General features: G+C 44.3%; 1 protein-coding gene across 1 annotated transcript; it reads right to left on the bottom strand.

The window, feature by feature from the left end:
* Positions 1–11,272: 11,272 nt before the first annotated feature.
* LOC124664111 (cyclin-A3-2-like) lies at positions 11,273–12,199 on the bottom strand. The gene has a single exon (XM_047201705.1). The coding sequence runs from the start codon at positions 12,197–12,199 to the stop codon at positions 11,273–11,275; it is 927 nt and encodes a 308-aa protein (XP_047057661.1).
* Positions 12,200–14,099: the final 1,900 nt, after the last annotated feature.

The raw sequence follows: 14,099 nt of genomic DNA, 5'->3' as shown, positions 1-14,099 counted from the left end.
CTCCTTCGGAATCCGGACCGACACTCCCGTCGGGATGCGATGCGTCCGGCAGAGGTGCTGCAGCTCGTCCATAGTGACGGCGGAGCCCTCCCACGAGCCACTTGGTTGCGCCATGTCCTCTGTGGTTGACGAGGTAGACGAAGGCGTGGAGGGTAGCGAAGGAGCGCGTGGCGCGGATGAGCGTCCTCCTGTGGCGCCGGAACGGCTGCGCAGCGGCGGCGTGTCGAAGAGGCAACTCCGCCGCGTCCGGGTGCGATGTTTCACCGAAGCTCGCCGGTGAAATCGAGCGCCGCGCAGAAGGAGCGAAGGAAGAGAGAAAGCAGCGCGCAGAGAGCGGAGGAAGAAGAAGAGGTGAGCGGAGGGCCTCCTCGGTGCCTCCCCACACCCTATTTAAGGAGGGCTGCAAGTGGGGGACGTGGGCGGCGGCATAAGATTTACTGCGCCCATGATCCCCACTAACCCTGGGCGTTACCAGTAACTGCCCCGAGCGGGCGGTTTCCACTGGAGGCCACTTCGGCCACGACCGCAAAAGATCCATGGGCCGGCATTGACGTGATCGTACGCTGAGCCAGAACCAGAGATTCCCGTCAGAGCCGGTCAAGTGACAGCCCGTGCCCCAAGGCGACATTGAATTTGGAGTGTCCTCGCTCAAGCCGGCCGCATCTTCCCAGAACTAGCCGCCACCTAATCTACCAAGGTGGAAACATCTCTAGCACTTGCGCGAAGAAAACCTGCAAAACCGAATTGGCATCCGGCTCGAAAAAACAGTCGGACGATGCAAGCTAGTAAAAGGCGCAGCTGGCTGGAAGAAATTCCTAGCCGGCCCCTCGAATGCTTTTCAGCATGATCCATGGGATCGACAATGAACAGCCAGGAAAAACCTGCCCAGGTCCTTCTCGACGCAGGACCTCGCCAGTTTCAGGCGCTAATGTCGGGGGAAGACCTCGGGTATGGCTAAAGACTGTGAACAGTTGGCTCAGGGCCGGTTGGCCCGCGGCAAAGGTCGTGTGGTGACCCGGCATACCACTGCATGGTGTAGTATGCAAGTCTGACATAACACCAATGAAACACCGTTCCACCAGTATTACATCGCTCAGAGTGGTACAACAGAAACATATGCGGGTCCAAGGCATGTCTATAGAATTACACACGTACTGCTACATAAGATCATCGGAGCCTCCTACTTTACAATGAGGTAAAACCGCAAATAAACTCCGAAGAACGACTCGTAGTCTAATCCTATCACGAACTCTACTTGTAGAGTATTTAGCTAGCTACAGAGGCTATGAATAGATTCTAGCTAAATAGGAGCTAAGTTTAGGAAGCTAGTTCCCTTCTATTGCTAATCTAGGTTTTCTCCTTGTTGGAAATGGTATCTGACTCTTCTGACAGGGTCCTGTTCATTGAAGTAGTTGTTGATTCCTCGGTCTTCGAGTTGCACTGTAGATCCTCCTTCGATGCCTCCATATCTAAGCAGGGGATTTAAGAGTGGGATGAGTACGAGCGTACTCAACAAGTTCATTATAGGAAAGAGGTGTTTAATGCACTAGCTACAGCCATGGACCAGAAAGTCATAGGCCTGCAAATTTTTGTAATCATTTCTTCAAAAGGTTGCTTTTATTCTGAAGAGCTATGTCCGTCAGCCTTCACCGGTTGACTAGAACTTCATGGAGTTCCTTTCCGGCAGCGTTCGCAGTTCCATATCCCGGAACAGGGAGTGACTGGTCACAGTTCGTTACACTCTGCAGAGGTGTGTTGCTTTACCCATAAGAGATCTTAACCTTGGTGCCAACCGAGTCATGTTCTCGTCCACACTTCCTTTGGTGTGAGGCCCGGTATAAGGTCCTAGCCATTCATATTCCTCCGCTACCTCGCACACCCACCCTTTGTTGCATACCCCGACCCTGGGTCCTCGTCGATCCTCTTACACCAATTAAGGATGGACCCCGGCCACGACAACAGTTTGGGACTCGTTAACCAAACTCCTTCGCCGGTAGCTGCAACCCATCATAGACCACTTACCGTGGGGAATTAGAATGGGATCCCCACCCCACCGCTTGCCCAACCTGGGTCAAGTGTCTACGGTAAGCGCATCCGTTGATGTACGAGAGGTGGAAATACAATTGGCTACTCCGTCCCACTCCAGATCTTATGGTGAACACGGGTTTTACGGCACAAGAATCATCTGGACGACATTTGTTGTTTAATCCTAGATGGATATAAACCCTTGCAATGGAACCTCCACCATATCAACACAATCCATGGTTCCATTGCCCACCACATAGTCATATTCATAGTTATGAAAATAGTGGTTTTGCTTTTTATGCAATAGTGATAAACATAGTACTTTGCAAGTAATTTGGTAAAAATACTCAAATGACATGAGCAAGTGATGAACTTGCCTTTCTTGACTGCAATATTATGCATGCAAGGTCTTCGATACGCAATAACTCCAAATTCTGAAATATCATCATCGTCCGGTAAGGACGATGTTTAAAAGATTGGCAAGGATGCAATAATGCATAAGTATGAGATGCAATCGATCTAAGCGTGACCTAACCCCGATGATTTAGGATTAGTGAGTGGTAATGATTAGTTCAGGGTGTGTTGCACTTTTTAGAGTGATTCACAAACAAGGTTCTTATTCAGGGTTATGTTGTTTTAGAATCATAAGCAGGTGGTAAAATGCATAGTAACAATCATACACATCAAGGAATAGTGATTGTATAATAAGTAAAGAGCAGTTGTCAATTTTAAGTCCTATAGTGCATGGTTGATGATTATTTATTATATAATTCAAAAGAATAACTTTTGAAGAACATGTTCTTTCATAAAGAACAAGTATGATAATTAGGTTTGTGGGGTTCTATGGTGTATTATGGTTTCAATTAGTTTCTGGAGTAAGTAGTAGATGGATCCCAACATAGTTGGATTCATCAAAAGCTAGAACTTGTAATTGTTGAGCTAAGCCTAAGCATTTTGGGCAATTTATTATAAATAGTTGCTATCAAGGTTGGTATACCTTCTTTGGTGATAGATGGCTATTGTCTATGGGTCCTATTAGGCAGGATTGATGATTTCTTATTTTCTTCAAAAGAATAACTTTCGAAGAACATACTTCTTAAGTAATAAGAAGTATTTCAATTAGGGTTGAGGTGGTCTAGGTTTTACTGTTGGTTCTATTAAGTAAGGAATAATTGGCTCCTAAATAGGATGGTGGATAAGTATCCAATACTAGTAGGGTTTAGTGGAATATGGTTAGGTAATGCTCAAGAGTTGGAATAGTTATTCCTGAGGTTCATCACATTGGTGTGATGCTAAACATGGATAACTAAATTTGGTGTTTCCGAAGGTAGGAACTAGGGTTGGTCCTATTTGATTAGCTAAGCATGAGCACATGTAATACTAATGTATTAGAGATGGGTCTCTATTTTTTTATGAAGACTTGGCAATTGTTTAGTTGCTACTATGGAGCTATGAATGAAATCAAGTATCATGATTACATGTTCTAACCTAGGTTTTAGGTTTAGAAGCAATTTAGGGTTTACATGTAATAATGGAGCTAGGGTTCCTAATGGAGTTAGGGTTTGCTATTTACCATATAGTTCTATGATTAATAACTTCATTTTTTAAAGTTGAAGTTATTAATAACTTTGAAATAAAAATAATATTGAATTTGGCATTTTATTATTTTTAATGAATTAATAATTAAGGTAATTATTATTTAGGGTTTAAATCCCTCTAATAAGGATTTAACAAAATAATAATTAAAGAAAATTAGTTTTAATGTTTTCTTTATTTATTCACTGGTTTTTATTTAATTTTGGAATTATTTCCTCATTATTGAATTTTAATTCAATTAAGAATAAAAGAAAAGGATTAATTATTAAGTTTTAAACAATTAAATTTTTATTAAAAATAAAACTTTCATATTATATTTTTATTGGATAGATTTTCTTTTTAGAATCATTTTGATATCTCATTTGTATTTTTCTGAATTGAAATGGATTTTATTTATTGTTGTAAAGTTTCAGCAATATATAGAATTTGAAATTAAATAGATAATGCTAAATGTACCCAGGCTATTGCTACGCAGGGTCACTGGCAGGTGGGCCTAAGCCACGTTGGCTGCCACATGGTGCCGATGTGGCCACCATGGGCTCTGCCGGCGGCCAGTGATCGACGGCGCCGGTGATTCCTGGTTCCCGCGGGGGCATGTGCGTGTGCGTTGGAACGAGGACGCCGAGGCGAGCCTCATAGTGGTGGCGCCGCTCCGGTATGGTCGCCGGAGCGTGCCCGGCGGCGAGGAAGAGCGGCAGTGATCACGGCTAACCGACGCGGTGGAGCTACGGCGGTGAATCGAGCAAAGCGAGAGCGCCATGAGCATCAGCGACTCACCAGGAGTACGCAGGGCTTGACGGCGTGACCTATGGTGGTCTGAATCGACGGCGGCGATGATGGCCAGCACCGGGGAAGACGAGGTCGTCGACGGCGATTTAAGTCACGGCGGCTCGATTCCTTGCGCACGGTGGGCTTGTCGACCATGGCGGTGACGATGGCGTACTCGACGGGGCCTGGGGAGGTCCTCATCGACGGCGATGGTCGACGACCGGCTCGGTTAGGGTTTCGGATTGGGGAAAAATTAAGCAGAGGAGAGGAAAATGGAGGGCGTTGGCGCGTTTTATAGTTTCTCCGCCGTGCGCTGGCGGTCAACAACTGCGGCGGCGACGCGGGACGTGGCGATGGTTGGCTCGGTGGCGAGCTCCTGTGCGTCCAGGACGAAGACGAAGACGACGACGTCTCCTTCGTCTTTATCCCCGCGAATCGTTACGTGGACGTCTGTTGGGCTGAAATGCTGGGTTGCTGGGCTGGCTCGTGGGCTGCGGTGCCTGCGGTGGTGTGCGGTGGCGTCCAGGTGAGCCAGGTATGGTTTTTCCCTCTTTTTCTTTTTCTTTTATTTTCTGTTTTAATTTCTTGTTTTGAATTCTGTTTTGAATTCAGATTTAGATTATTTTCTATCTTGCAGGTATTGCTCATTTAATTCATACAAGGATTAGTCCAGGGTACTGCAAAGTCTTGAGTGGTGTATTTGCAAATTTAATGTGATATTATATCATTGGTTTTATTATTGTTATTTTTGGGATTTGAATTCAAATACCCATATGGACATGAATTTAAATATTATCTTTGAAAATACCCAAATTGTTTTCCAAATGGTAGTTTTCTTACTTACTGATATATAGAGTTGTATTTAGTATTACTTTGCAATAAACAAGCTCAAAGTAATATTTAATCATGGACTTCTAATAAGAAGTGATTCACTACTAGGAAAAGGGCTATAGCTGCAGGAAATAGTGCCGGCGCACCATCATTTACGCGCGCCGGTGGAAATCTATCGCCGGCGCACCATATTAGAGCCCGCCGGCAAAGGGCACATACTGCCGGCGCACAACCAATTTTAGTGCGCCGGGAATAAAATTCCAAGAGGTCTGGGCGTAGGGGAAAAATCTGGACACCTTACCCCCGGCGCACCTCTAGGGTGGTGCGCCGGTGATAGACAATTTACCACCAGCGCACTACCATAGAGGTGCGCCGGGGGTAAGGTGCCTAGAATTTTCTCTCCACACCCCCCCTGGACTGCCTTTTTCAGTTTTTGAAAAAATAAAATAAAATGGTAAAAAATTCAAAAAATAAAATCCTTTGATATGTCCAATACTTATGTAATCTAGTTTTAAAGAAAATTTGAAAAAATGAATTTCGATATATTATGCAAAATGGCGTCATCTTTCGGTAAAACGGGATTTCTGGTTGCATACGACCTCCGATGAAAAACTTTTTTATATCAAAATCTATCTACGCGAAATTTCCTATTCGAATTCAACCGCCTACGGCCGTTTGGAGAAAAAAATGGATTTTTCAATTGGAAAACAGAAAGAGGACTTTTTTCAGGTTTAAGATTTGGGTGAAAAAAATAAAAAATTTACCCCCGGCGCACCACCATACTAGGTGCGCCGGCGGTAAGCTGTACTATATATTCATGCCGGCCCTCCTTCCTCTTCTCTTTCCTCACTTCTCCCCCTTCTTCTCTTTCCCTCCTCCTCTTCTCCTTGCAATACTCACCGACGGCCTCCTCCTACTACTACTCCGGTGACCTCCTACTACTCCGGTGACCTACTACTACTCCGGCTCCGATGACCTTCTCCTCCTCCTCCGGTAATCTCCTCCACCTCGGGGCTCTACCTCCATCTCCGGCCTTCTCCTTCTGCTCCTCTTCCACCACCTCCACCTCCGGCCATCTTCTCCTCCTCCTCCTCCTCCTCCTCTCCTAAACCACAACCACCACCTCCGGCATCATCCTCCTCCTCCTCTCCTAAACCACAACCACAACCACCACCTCCGGCCTCATCCTCCTCCTCCTAAACCACCACCACCTCCGGCCTCATTCTCCTCCGGCGCGGCAACAACGACAAGGCGACGCACGACCACTATTTTCGAGGACCCGAGCTAGATCTAGATCTAGATCTAGATCTGGATCAGGCTTTTTTTTTTAATTTCGAAAAAACGTACCGCCGGCGCACCAGGCCTGGTTTGCCGGGGATAATTCATGTTGCTGCTGGCGCACCAGCTGGTGCGCCGGCGGTAACTTGTTACCACCGTCCTGTTTGCACCGGCGGGCTCTGGTGCGCCGGCAATAGCCGTTTTTGGTGCGCCGGCAATAAGGCTTTTCCTTGTAGTGATTTAATGGCATGAGTTCATGTGCTAAAAGATTTCTAAGGACTTGAACACAATTTTTATTATTTGGTTACTTGCATATGATTTTATGTGAACACTCATTTATTAAGACCTTGTAAAGTTTATCTTAATCCTATACCAACTTTAATACTAGTATTATATTTTAATAACACCTTGATATACATAGAGTAGGTACTACTCTCATCATGATTTGGTCTTGGCTATAATGATAAATGGTTAATCACCACCATGGTTTAATTATAGGGCTTAGCACTAGGTTATTCTTAAGTTCCATGATTGGAGCATAAGATACCACTAGTGAACAATTATAGGGCTCAATTCTATTCACCTAATGGCACTTGATTTGAATCTCAAACATGGCCTAGGTTTATATTATGATCACCATAGTGATGCCTAAACTAGGGTTGAGATATAATTCTAGTTTATGGAGTTGAGATGACACCATATTGCATTTGCTAGGGTTTAATCTCCCCTAACCAAGTTAATATGGTTAGTTGATTAATTGTTTCTGTTCTCCTTTAATTACTAATGATTTAATAATTGGTTTTATCTTCTACCAATTAACTTCTATTATTAACCTCAATTTATCATTATAGTAACTACATTGGTTATAGTTCTTTTTATAGTTAACTTTGGTCATATGGATGTATGGTTTCTCACCATATAAAGTATAGAGTTTAACTCTAAGGTTTCCTTAGGTTCTTTAATTGATGAATGAATGAAAAAAATAGATGGGGTAAGATTCTACTTATGATCACCAAGTGAATCATAAGTTAAGGTTAGAGTATAAGCCTATGGTTGCTTGCTAATTACCTCCCTATGATTTCATGTGGTGAATGATATCTACTTATCCTATTAGGGTTTAACTTATCCTCACATACCTCAAGAACATGATCATGGATTAGGCATAATCAACTTGTTTTTAATCTCTCTACCCCAAGTTCTTAGGGTTTATGATCACTACACAATTTATAATGATCAAGGTTTGGCTTCCTAAGTTATCTCTCAAGAGTTAGGTTTCTCACTTCCAAGATTAAGTATGGTCTTGATCAACTAGATATAGTTTCTTTCTTATATTATCATGAATGGATATGGTTACCTCAATAATTTATACACCAGGAGAATGCATGAGATAACAACTTATAGTTCTACTTAAGTAATGATGATTTAATCATCAGGACATATGGATAGTTCTCTCCCTTAAATTTAAGTGTTGCCTCAACTAACTTGAGTGTAACACCATAGCTTGAGCTCTCTCTCTCTCTCATAGGAATGGTTTATTCTAGGGTTTAGGGTATACTCTTAATATCTCCTTAGGTATCTAGGCTCAAGTTCCACTTGTCGAGCATAATTGGGTTAGCCTCTTCCTCACCTTATCAATTCATGGATATGGTATTATTCCATGTGATAATAGGGTATCTCACCACTCCAAGATGAGATGGTTGTTCCTAAAACTTTAGTTCAAAGGTTGTCCCTGATTCTTAAATAGGTAAAGCTTGGATTGATCTTAATGGTCTTTCTCATTTGAGAAGGACTTCAATACTAACTTAAGGTTAGGCTCCATTGGGATTGATGTGATCATCAATATCTTGGTTTAACATAAAGGGTTTCTCTCTCTAGGAATGTCTTGAATAATATCCTAGGGTTCCTCTTAAAGATGATGATTTGAATACTTGGATGTATATCCAAGGTTTAGCTCAAGGTTTGTTATTGCTTCTCTAATAATTATTATAGAACTCTTACCTCTCTAGGTTTGATGTACAATAACATGGAATAGAGAAGGATATATATATTTCTAGAGTGGATCTCCTTGTTATGTTCCCAAGAATGAAGTAATATGAATACCATGAGGTTCATGGTAGAATCAAGGATTAGTTTAAGACATGGAAAAGATAAGTCTAGAATAGTTCTCCATTTTATTGTTACTTTATTTATAGTTAAATAGATGTTCATATGTTATGGCAAGGAATATCATGTTGTGATCTTTAATAAAATCAAGTAGTTGATCCTTGATTAATAAATTCTTGTGTTGAATTTAATTCCATTTGATCTAACCCTTTAGATCAATCATCTCTACCCAAAACAGGGTTTTAAACAAAGTCACATTGAGGTTTATAGCGCTTGACTTGATGAGCTACTTCAATTCCACCAAGGTCAAGTGAAACTTCAGCTACTGTGACTGTTTTACTTTAAAGCGCGAAAATTCCCCGGATTTTCTATGCATGAATGCAATGCACACATCTGTTTCCTCTATTTTTGTAACCCCAATACCTGGGGTATTACAGGTCGGCTGAGGAGCACCGGCTGGAGCCGTGGCCGGCTTCCAAGTCCAGGTCTAAGCTGGTCTGGTAATGCCCGGCAGTGCCATGGCTGGGCCGGCTTCTATATGTCATGCACGTGTCTTGGTTTCACTTTCCCCTGACCGACTCGGAACTGGTGATCCTTGCAGGAGAAGGCTCTGGAAAGGTCATTGGGGTGCAAAAGTCCACCAGTGACATAATATCCCTCGAATCGGGGGGCACTGTAGAGCAACAGTGCCCCGCGCTAGACAGGCCATCTCACGCCGCTCGGCACGTCCTGTCCTCGCTAACCTCGGCAGGAAAGACGGACAGGACCCGACAGCCGGATGATGTAAGTACCTCAGGAAGGCGGGAAGGAGCCGGAGCCGGCGGGACCGGCCAGTAGGCTATAGGGACTTATTTGTAATGTTCTAGGCTCTATATAAGCCACTCTAACCCCCCCCCCCCGTGCGGGGGACGATCGATTCATCCTCATTCTCATTCACTCTTAGCACCGCTCGGGAGAGAGGTCATCGTCTACCTCGAGCCCTCTTCCCAGCCGGATACAGCTCAAGGAGCACCATTGTACTGTCTTACACATCATATACACTCTAGAGCAGGAGTAGGGGTGTTACCTTCATACGGGAGCCCCGAACTTGGGTACGTCACTTGTGTCGCTCGTGCTCACACCCGCATCCGGATACCTCCGTAGGCCAAAGGCCGGAACCACCCGACTTTAGCCATCTCATGGCATATGCCGTGACGATACCACGACTCTCGGCCTCTGCCACTAAGATCTGTATTTACATCTAGTCGTTTCTAGAGGGCATCTCCCTTTAAAACCTGTGTGGCATTGGCGGTGGCAGAACTGATAGGCATGCAACATAGGTTCTAGGCGACGGAGCATAGAAGCTTGATGTTTGCACCAGTGGTGTGGTGTAGTCTGGTTGCATTGGCGGCCGAGTGGTGTGACACTCGAGCGGAAAGATGACAGTGGGTGGCCACAAATGTGTCATTGGACTCAGGCAACATAATCCTATTGAAAAACTTCAACATGAAATAAAGTTTTAATTTTTTTATTCACATCTAACCCTTTTTGGTACCACTAAATGCTGACTTCTTCATATTAAGCGACTTTTGTTTGCAAAACCTACTCGGGTGAATCCCAAAGTAAGATGAAGCTAACTATTCCTTGAAGTAAATCTCAAACGGTTGACAAAGTGCCACAAATTTGACAAAAAATGTATAAAAATCTGCAAATATGAGCACGAAATAGACATTTAAAAACTCGATGAAAATAAGAACTAGGTGCGGGACTGGAATCATAACATGAAGGCACATCTTTTTCGTATAGAGGTTATCTCGAATCGAAGGTTGGGTATATTTCTCGAAAGGAATACGGAAGGGGAAGCCCCTACACTTATTCTTTTTTATTGAAATAATAAGAACATAAATCTGCGTCCCCTGAAGACTTAAACCTGCGTGGCTGGGTTCTACAACCGATTCCCTAACTAAGTAAGCTAGGCTCACTTCTTCATGGTTGGGTATATTAGAAGGGATTGTGTGAATACATGAAAGAGGTAGTACTTTTGGATGCATTCGTTAGTCACATCACACCTACTTTTGCGGTCACCAGCGCCTGCACACCTGAAAACGGTGAAATCGACCATGCTTCGCGGTTCAAGTTTTGGGCCCTATAAGGCTGCTTTATGAACGGTGTTGTGCAGGAAATATTTTTCTCGTGAACAAGCAAACGAGTCATTTTCTTCTCTCTGGACGCGAAAAGTGGCAATGAGAGCAACCAAACTGGCTCTATTTATCTTGAAAAAAAAAACTTATGTAATATGTGTTCTTTTGCTGTACTTTTTTTTGCTATTTTTTCGTTTACGATTTCCTTGCTGAGAACCAGTGCATTACATTTACTTAAGGACAATATATGTGCAAAAAATCATTAGAATTGCCTGAAAGTTAGCATATTGGATATGATATAATTGGGCTACAACACCTGCCTAGGTACAAAAACAGCCACTCATGGTTGCACACTACTAAAATACCAATGCAGCTGGGTAGTTGCACTTTTAGTGCAACCGAACCAACTACTTGCAGAAGTGGGCATGCAAATTCTCGCTAGACTATTTTCTAAACCGATTCTGCAATTTCATACTGAATATCGTTGACACATTTCTCTAGCTCTGGCCTGTACAAACACGCTGGAGTCGCACATCATATATACAAGATATCTAAATGTGGCGAGAGCGCTTCCACTTTTTACTGGCTGTATTTTTGAGGTCTTTGATGTCCTTGAGGTAGTACTCTGGGATTTCCAGTGGCGAACCCATTGCTGACACACACTCAAGCTCGCAGTGACTATACTTGTCTTTGATGGCCGTTTCTTTGATGCCTGGATACGATCCGATGGACTGCAGACGGTGTATCTTCAAGATGCAACACCTCAGATCAGAGACCTTGTAGCCCACACTTCTTTGCAGCACCAGGTTCCAAGGACGGCTATTTGGGTTGATTGTGAACCTGGCCACAAAAAGGCAGGCAGCAGCAACAACTGATGGCCTGAACTTTGTGCAGTCATATTCCAGCAAGCTTAGGTCCGCAAGGTAGCTACACAGGAACTCCAGCTTTCTTACATCGCCTCGAGGGCAGATAGTTACGTATCTCCGCAGGAATGTTCTTGCGGTGGGGCTCCCCATCTCAAAATTAAGCAGATGCAGTATGTGAGCCTCCATCTTGACCACCTGCTGCTTGGTGTATGAGTTGTCAGTAACGTAACAGTAATCTTTGGCCTTATGTGCACATTCATGGCTTTCATATTTCGCAGCAAGAAACATTGAAGTTGCACCCAGTAGTTGCAGCTCCCTCGTGACAATGGCGCCCACCGAGAGGAAGCGGTCCACATATGAAACAGCGAGGTGAAGCGTGTCGGCTGGAAAATTGAATTCATCGGCCACTTCCACGAGCCAATCCACTAAGATGGCTCTCCAAGAGGGGTGAACTTGCCCCGTTGTGGGCATATAGTCCGTCGGCCTCCTCAACTTCTCTAGGTACCGCATGTAGCTGTCAATGTCCTCGATGTACGGTGCGATAACTGCCCGGGCCACGGCCGGCTCCGAGTCCACGGCTAGCAGGCGGGCGCGGCCGGCCACGCGGCCCATGCTCTCCTCCTCGTCGTCGCTGTTCTCCATCCTCTGCTCCTCCTCCTTGATGTGCTCCATCCTCTCCTCCTCGTCATCGCTGTCCACCATCCTCTTCCGCCACTGTTTTGTTTTGCCCCAGGCCATCACGTAAAATTAGACGAACACACTCGCGCCAAAAAAAGTTGTCCAAGGGCACTTTTCGTGCTCCTCTATTCTTCTCAATATCACGGTCTTAGATTGATGCACAACTGCCTGGTGCATCGATCTTATATACGCACATAGCATAGCCACAGCTATCCTAACTCGAAGAAGACTCGGACTCAATTTATGGCATGCAAGCCGACTACTGCTAGGAAGCGAACTTAACTTACATAGCTAAACTCGTGCAAATACTACTAGGACACGGACTTGCGGGCCGGCGGAGCCGTAGATAAAACAAGTCGCGCGCATTTGATCTGCCTACACACTCATTCGCGAGTTGCATATGGACTCTAGCTATGTGTAGCAAACTAGAGTGTTAGCTGAAGTTCGCTGGAATCTGTAGGAAAATTTGACTGATGGAACTGTTCTTGACCCAACCATAAATCCATGGTCTTGCTAGTTAACTCAAGGGTTTACGCAACCTTCTTCGCTACACAGACGTGAGAGGCTTCAAATACGACCCGTAGGTGATATATATGTCTTTTCTAGATCTGTGTGTGACATGGCATAACAAAGTAACATTTTGTTAGCCCTCTCATTTCATGACTAAAACCTGAATAATATACCAACCTTCAGCTGTGCGAATAATGTTTTTTCCTCTATATATATAATCATATCTACATATAACTAGATAACAAGATATTGTCTCACTATACTTCTCATACGCTGCAGCACTAACTCACTACATCAAGTAGGTGAAAACAACACACAAAGATGGGGAGATGGGGAGAGAGGCCAAAATAAATAAAAACATGGGAGTAGGAGGCAACGGGAACAATGGAAGATCTCACGGTTGTTGAGGTGCATGAAGCAATTCCTAACTTTGAAGTTCAAGTACACATGACATTGCATTGCTCTTAGTCACCACTAGTGGAAAACAGGCCATTTGTGGCGGGTCGTAAGGGCCTTTTGTCGCGGGCGGCTATCCGCGACAACGAAGGCGCGACAAAAGGTCCACCTTACCACCCGCGACATATGGTCCACCACGTGGCAGGCGCGGGGCGCACAAGGGACAACCCCTTTTGTCGCGGGCGGTATTACCACCCGCGACAAAATGGCCTCTACGTGGCGCGCGCAGAATGCTGCTGCTTTAGGATTTGAGGGGTGCAGCCCCCCCCCCCCCCGCCACCGCCCCCCCTTTTATTTCATTTTTTCGTTTCAAAATAAAAGTTGCATATATTTGTACGCTACTACAAGTTGTACACGTTCATTCATTATATATAGATTGAGCAAACAAATATTGGAAGCAAAAGTCAACCTATTCGTAGATTCCCCTTACACATATACATGGAGCTCACGACTACCGGGACTAAAGCCCGTCGTTTCGAGAGGGAGAGCGCCTATTTGGACTAAACAAGCCGTTGTTGTCTATTACTTTTCTCTAATCAAAAGTCCCGCCACTTCCTCTGCAATTCCTAGTAGGTGTTCCTTTGGTTGGAGCGTGTCCCGCATGAAGTCGACCTATATAGGAAAAATGAGATGAATATGACTATATCAATCTTGATAAAGAAATATTGACGATAATAAATTAAAGTTGTGAATGTTATTGCTTACGTTGAATTTATTATTGCCGTGCTTCTCAGTGATTAACATGCGAATGGACTCACAAACGTAGTATCCACATAGATTCATCCCCTGTGGCTGCTGGGCGCACGGTACAGGAGTATGTTAGCCTCTCTTCCTAGGTACCCGGAGTATGGTTCCTGAAAGCTCTCCA

The sequence above is a fragment of the Lolium rigidum genome, chromosome 6 (assembly GCF_022539505.1).
Source record: "Lolium rigidum isolate FL_2022 chromosome 6, APGP_CSIRO_Lrig_0.1, whole genome shotgun sequence".
Taxonomy (NCBI): domain Eukaryota; kingdom Viridiplantae; phylum Streptophyta; class Magnoliopsida; order Poales; family Poaceae; genus Lolium; species Lolium rigidum.
Note: the sequence above shows the minus strand (reverse complement) of the source record. Positions and strands in the feature narration are given on the sequence as shown.

Bases quoted from the DNA above. Each gene is read 5' to 3' on its own strand.
- LOC124664111 (XM_047201705.1), bottom strand. From the start codon at position 12,199: ATGGGCCGCGTGGCCGGCCGCGCCCGCCTGCTAGCCGTGGACTCGGAG.